Source organism: Cyclopterus lumpus, chromosome 25 (genome assembly GCF_009769545.1).
Source record: "Cyclopterus lumpus isolate fCycLum1 chromosome 25, fCycLum1.pri, whole genome shotgun sequence".
NCBI classification, from domain to species: domain Eukaryota; kingdom Metazoa; phylum Chordata; class Actinopteri; order Perciformes; family Cyclopteridae; genus Cyclopterus; species Cyclopterus lumpus.
The window spans coordinates 10547520-10554326 of NC_046990.1; the positions used below are offsets into that span (position 1 = coordinate 10547520).

General features: G+C 43.8%; 1 protein-coding gene across 1 annotated transcript; it reads right to left on the reverse strand.

Moving 5' to 3' along the window:
- Positions 1 to 2339: 2339 nt before the first annotated feature.
- has2 (hyaluronan synthase 2) lies at positions 2340 to 5482 on the reverse strand. The gene is made up of 3 exons (XM_034529032.1): positions 4856 to 5482; positions 3367 to 3468; positions 2340 to 3269 (listed from the first exon to the last, which is right to left on the reverse strand). Exons 1-3 carry the CDS (start codon positions 5480 to 5482, stop codon positions 2340 to 2342), a joined length of 1659 nt encoding a protein of 552 aa, XP_034384923.1.
- Between the last annotated feature and the right edge of the window lie 1325 nt (positions 5483 to 6807).

Genomic DNA, 6807 nt, shown 5'->3' on the forward strand with positions numbered 1-6807 from the left:
TTAGTGTTTGTTGTATTAGGAGCTGAACGTAGTTTCATCACTGCAGAGAATTTGTAGTCCAACAATTACGTTTACACGTTATGCATTTTAATATACGTTCTGAATGTTGTTGTTGTTGTTGTTTTTGCAGTGTAGACAAATGGAACCATAGGGGGTTTTACACGTATACCAGAAGACCTCTCACTAATTACAGAATCCTATAAACCACAGAATTATCTTACATAAATATGTTGGTCTTCTCTCTTAAGTAAAAAGTACAAAAACACAGGTTCATCACTTCTCTTGAACTCAATAACTTATCTCTACAAATTGCATTTTATTGTTGTTATTGCAGACAACCCTCCCCCCCCCCCAGCTCATACTTTCACATTGTTTGGTCAGATACACAAGTCATTGTCAGAACAGTTGAAAGCACAACAAATACATTTTTCCATTCTTTTTTTTTGTTCTCCTTTTTTTTTTTTTAAAACAAAACAAAAACATGAGTGAAAATAAAAAATCTTTGGTAGCTAAGCAAAAATAGAATTAAAAAAAGTCTATTTATAAAATGCATTGAAATACAAAGTAACAAGAGAGGCTACAGCAAAGGGCTGACAAGGCAGATAAATCCAGCTTTGACCTAATAAGGAACTGTCTATTAAAAAAAAAAAAAAAAAAAAAAAAAGGACACTTTTATAGCTAATATCACAAAAAGATCATAAATTACTTGAGACCTTCAGAATGCATCAGTCTTTGGACGGCATCCTAATGCCTTGATGCAATGCAAAGAGAACCACTGAGGTATTCCATCTTGATTACGTCAAGCATCATGCTGGACGATGGGAGGGACATAAAAGTGCATAAGAATTAATCTCATGTCTGCTCCCACTGGACCTTCATTACAAAATGCTGCTTCCCCTCCATCGAGTGCCCTTATTCACATTCCGGTCATCGTGTAGTTCTTTTCTACTACTTGGTTGTATTAATGTATTTCTCTCACATTTGCACCTTCCCTTGCAGCTCATTCAACAGAACACAATGAAGCAGAGGGATCATGCCACACTATCTTCAATACAGTATGTGAGGAGAGAGCAAGGACACATGGAGGGCAAAAATCACTACATCTTTGGATTGGAACATGGCCGTTATATATATATACATATATATATGAAGAAAAGAAAAACAAAAGTCGTTGTTTCTGTAAAAAGTCACAGTCACAGCAGCAATGATACACCGTCTCCCTTCTGGTCACATGTCCACCCTGTCACCTGATCCGGTGGAGATTATATCTACCAATCAGTGATCAGTTTGAGATTCTTCACTTTGTAAACGTTGAGGAAAATACTGCATTCACGTCATATGGGAATAACAACATGACTTGTCGGTGGTCCAGACATTTAAATCGGACCTTGTACCTTTTATCACAGTCGACGTGCATGCACAGCAGTGAGTGCCGCGTTTCATTTTAAACAGGATTGCATTGAGTGATACAAAACATGTCTTTTGTTGAAATATAATGCCTGAAGACTGTAAGTAAGTATCTTTCCCACATGACATGAGTGCAACAAAAGAAAGACAGAACCGTTTTTCTTTGAAAATTGACACTTTAACTCTTCCTAATGCTTTGCCCTCGGAGATAATACCATGGAAGTTGTGGCATCTGTAAATAGATGCTGTATAACTTGCTTTCAATGCTATAGTGGCTAACCGCACCTATTCATGAGATCCACCGACATTAGTAGTGATGGAAGTAGCCCATCTCAGCACCTTTTAGAGTTAAGAATGTACTTGAACTTGAAGATATGTGGCGGTGTTCTTTGACTTGCATTGGCGGAGGCAACATGGAGATCTTTTTTTTTTGGAGTCAGGATGTACAAACATTTCTTGGAGACACAATGACGCTCTGGAGGTAAAATATTCTTACCGGTCAAGTTAAACCCCAATGGGTGGAGACACAAAAGTTGCAAATGTTAGACTGAAGCCCAGTGAAAATGACATGGGTAAGAGGTAGCTAAGGTTACAAAGCCTAGCACTCTTGCTGCCAACTGCAATATATTTAATCTTGCCATACTGAGTTATTGGATATAGCTAGTTGTAACAGTTTTAACGTTTACATGTTTTAAAACATCTAGCTAATTAGCTAGCTATTCCAAGGTCATGAATGCTACTGTCACGCATGAAAAGAGAGAAAAAGCAGCCACTGTCATTTATATGTTTGCCATTCAAGTTTTTTTTTTTTTTTTTGCCTATTTTGGTTGAACTCAACCAATTTTGCCTCCAGAGCTGCTCTGCATCTGAAAAAAACATTTGTGTAACAACCTGGTGTAAGTGAAAACAACCATAACAGAGAGTTCTGTAAGTCATACATCCAGCACCATGTCATAGTGCGTTTCCTTCTTCCTCTTCCCACACCTATTTATGAGCACTGTGTACAACGTCAACAGTACGACCCAGTAACTGGCATAGACGACTGCCCCTATGACCAGAACAATCTTTTCTGATTCAGGAAAGGGCTTTTTAGTCTGCAGGATTACAGTATAGATAATCCCGATGAAGAGGATCGTGAACCAAACTGATATGGGAATCAGACCAATGAAGTTCACCACCACCGTCTTCCTCCCCGAAGTCCCCCATCCAGACTTGTTGATTGTTGCTATTGCGAACATTTTGGCCGGCAACAGGCTCGACATGTACAGTACGGAGTAGAACGACATGAACACCATGACAATGTTACCTCTGAGGCAGCTGGCAAACGAGGCCTTGATCAGCGCCACCCCCTGCACAATGAGCAGAAACAATAGAATATTCCAGAGCCTTCCTTGGTAGAAGAGTTGGATCGCGGTGGCAATGAGGAAGAAAGGGAAGAAGCCGGTGATCACGGCCTCATAAGTCATCCATAGATGGTGCTTGTGGAACCACATGGAGTTGTAGAGCCACTCTCTGAAATATGACTTACTCCATCGAGTTTGTTGATTGAGCCATCGCAGGTACGTGATCGGCGTCTCAGTAAGGCACTTCGACCGAGCCGTATATTTGGTTGCGTACCCGAGGCTTAGAACTCTGTTGGTGAGATGGCGGTCGTCCCCAAAGCTGCAGTGGGATCCCATGAAAGTCTGATTGTACCAGTCCTCGAGGAACTCGTGCAGGAGGGAGTTCCGGTACATTCCTAAAGGCCCGCTGATGCACTGCACGCAACCAAAGTAGGACTGGCAGGCCCGCTCAATGTTGAAGGCCATCCAGTACCGCACGCTGCTCAGGAAGGAGATCCAGGACTCGTATTTGTTTAGGATCTAGGGAGGAGTTGATAGGCAAAAAGTTGGAGGTTTAACATTAAAAACCATCACATGTCACTTTCAAGGAATATGAAATTGTCGTTTTGTAACCAACCTGCACATCTCCTCCAACGCCTCCCACCATAGGGTCTTCCTCGAGAACCTTCACCATCTCCACCGATGATGCCGGGTCCAACATCGTGTCGGAGTCACACACCTGAGTGAAACCCACAAAATAATGTTGTCAGAGACGATCAATCTGAGCCTTTCTGTGGCAAAAATCAAGATGTTGGATGGATGTTAAGTTACATTGACGCTTACAGTTTCAATAACGTTATCCTCCTTAGTGTCACTAAGAAGAAAGTACCAAAGTCACCCTTTAAGTAAAAATAGCAAAATGTCCAGCGGATGAAAACCCTGCAACCTGTTTTATCCCTTTTATAAACGGTAATGGTTTCATCCCAAACAAAATCAAAACCTACAGCCCCGATCTCCATTGAGCAACACACATCTGTTACAGGCTGAGACTGATGAAGAGTGGAAAGGCCCGAAACCCTTGTCCCTCCTTTGTTGGGGAGCACTGGCATGATTACTGGCAGCGCTGCAAAGAGTTCTTTTGAAATCTCTGATAAACAAGAGTCTTCTGGCATGCTGCGTCCAGCTGCACCTGCTCTCCAGCATCATTTCTAAAAGGTTTTAGAAGATTAAAGTCCCCTTTTCTTTTATATTCAAACTCATTAAAATAATTATAATGTTATTCAAGTTATGACGTCTCTGTTCAGTTCAACTCATGGCTTTAGGTGTATTCTTCTAACGCTGCCAGCTGAATATTACTGAACATTATGATGAAGTTACATAGTTTCCTTTTAAAGGAACATAATGCTCATGGTTTACTGGTACTTCATCGGGTGTTTCCAAGCTTGGCACTGTGGTTCGTGCTTTTATCTCCCGCTTATGTTTTAAAGCTACATCACCGCACCGTGTTCGCATTATCAGACTCTGTGAGCCAGCCAAACACCCCTGGGAACTGCCTTTTCCAAAGATATAATTCAAGCGTCAATAACACATATAGCCTGTCTTATTCGAGTTCAACTTTGAGCTATTTTGGAGCAAACCGACGGGTACCAAATTAAACCTTTTGTTACACAGTTTTGGGCCCCCGAAGTCTGAATATCATGCAGATGACGTAACAGTCAGCACTGTTGAAACAGATCTGTTATTACACCGAGACATAAGCTACCGGTGCCCCCTTTTTTCGCGCTACACTTCACGACTCGATGCGTGCACACAGCCACCGACCATCCAGGGAAACGCAACACAAAAGACTCTTTGTGGACCCCGTGTTTGGTTTGGCAGAGCACCCCCTCCCTCTCTCCAGACACCTCTTTCTCCGTCTCTCTCTTTCTCTCTCTCTTCCCTTTCAGCTCACACTGATGTCAGCCGTCTACAAAGATATCCACACATACCACTGAATATTTTAACTGTTACGTATTGTTGTCTAATTTGAATATGTACTACCCTTTCACCCCCAATCCTATTCCCCTTTCACCAATATTCTTCTCATTGAAATCTACTGATCTCACATTTCTATTTCAGTGACTTACCTGCACGTAGTCGATGCTTCGCCCCAGTGCTTTGAAGGCCGTGTACATGACCTCTCTCTTCCCGCCCCACTTCTGCATGATGCACACACACTTGTTGTTGAGGACCGTCTTGGTGACCTGCTGAAGGCTCTCGGCGAAGGTCTCATCCGTCTCCTCGGGCCCTCGGCTGTGACAGTTACTCCGCCACACGTACGTGGCCGATTTGTCCCGTCCCATGATCTCTTTGAAAATATCCATCATGTACAAGTCGTCGTCCGAGTTTCCGTCGATCACCATGATCACCTTGATCCCCGGGTACGTCAGCCTCTTCACCGACACCAGGCACTTCTTCAGGTAGTTTGGGTCCTCTTGATAGGCCGCGATGCACAACGCCAAGGACTTATTCAGTTTGATCGGCGTCTCTAAGGACCGCCGCATGTTTCGGTGTTCTAAGAGCGCGAAGAGGCTCTGGATAATGAGGTGGATTACCAAGATGGCACCGTAGAGGCCGAAGGATAGGTGATTGCGAGCGGTGGTGAAGAACTGGTAGCCCATGATGTAGGCCGTGGAGATGCCCACCAGGAGGGACACGCCGAACATGGTGGTGCCAAATATCCGCAGGTAGGTGAGGGCTCTCTGACACTTCATCTAGGGGCAGAATGTGGAGACGAGGGTTAGCCGAAGGAAACACACAAAGGGCATGAGATGAACAGTTTGTATTCCTTTTAAATACAACAAGAAAGTAACTTCCTGCGAACATCAAATATCCATTCTGTGATTTGGAGAAAGAAAATAAACATTAATGTTAAAAGTGATTTTTTTTTATATGCAGCACACTGACTTCCATACCAGTTTTTGATCAACTACAGCTCTTCTACGAGGAGCTGTTTGATTATGTTTGATTATAACAAACAGCTAGAGAAAGCAGTAACGTTTCTCCCCCTCTTTCTACTCCCTCCATCCCCCTCTCCTTCCCTCCACCCCTCCCCAAAATCCGTCTAAATGTCAGACATTTGTGACTAGCCGATTGTTCCAACGCTCCGTTAGTGTGGGTGGGCGCACGTTACAAGGTTTCTTGACCTAATTAAGCATCAAGCCGGCAGCCCCTGCCAAACGTCTGAGTGCTCTCCAAATGCCCCGGAGAAACTATGATGATATATTATATTTTTTGCACAAGATTTCCGGGCAAGGAACTCTGATCTCGACCGTGAAACGATTATTCGGTGTGAACATTTCCTGCTTTCTGTGTCTAAACTTTGTAATGCTGAAGTTCGCTCGGCTGCTATGCCGCCATCTGTTTGGCGGAGCAGCGGAGACCCACTCAGCGTGGCTCGGCTCAGCGTGGCTCGGCTCAGCGCAGCGCGGACCACCCTGTGACGTCATCTGTTTGTATCTCCGTGGGAAGAAGGAGATTTTGCTCGGTGTTGCACGTGTGCTTCTTTCTCCCCATAGGAAGTACAACAAGGGCATCCTTTTAAGTAGAGACAGAGATGTGGACGAACACCGAAACAGATGGAGAGTGTGCCACGATGTCGCTTTTATTACAACATGATTTTTATCGACCGGAGTTTGACCCCGAGCACTTTCAGGATACAAATAATTTGTATTGTCGCATATTTCATCAAGTTTTGAGCAATAAAGTCGTCGAAAGCAAAGCAGTGTTTGGGTTTAGCAAAAGTTCTTCCACACCGCACCTAAACACAGAAGACAGATGGGGGGGGAGGGAGCGAGTGAAAAACAGTAACAATTGTTAAAAGAGGAGCAGAGCCAGAGAGAGAAGAAGATATCTAGAAAGACTGCAAGAGGAAAACAAAGCAGGAGACGGTTAGAGAGAGGAATACGCAGACACACCCCTTGGCTGCTACATTATGCCTCTTCATCTGATGCTTGGATGAGAAGGCCACAGCCAGTGTAGCAGGCCTCCTCTGGCACGTGGCAGGGCTCCTAACGTCAGCCGCTCATTTATAAGACCC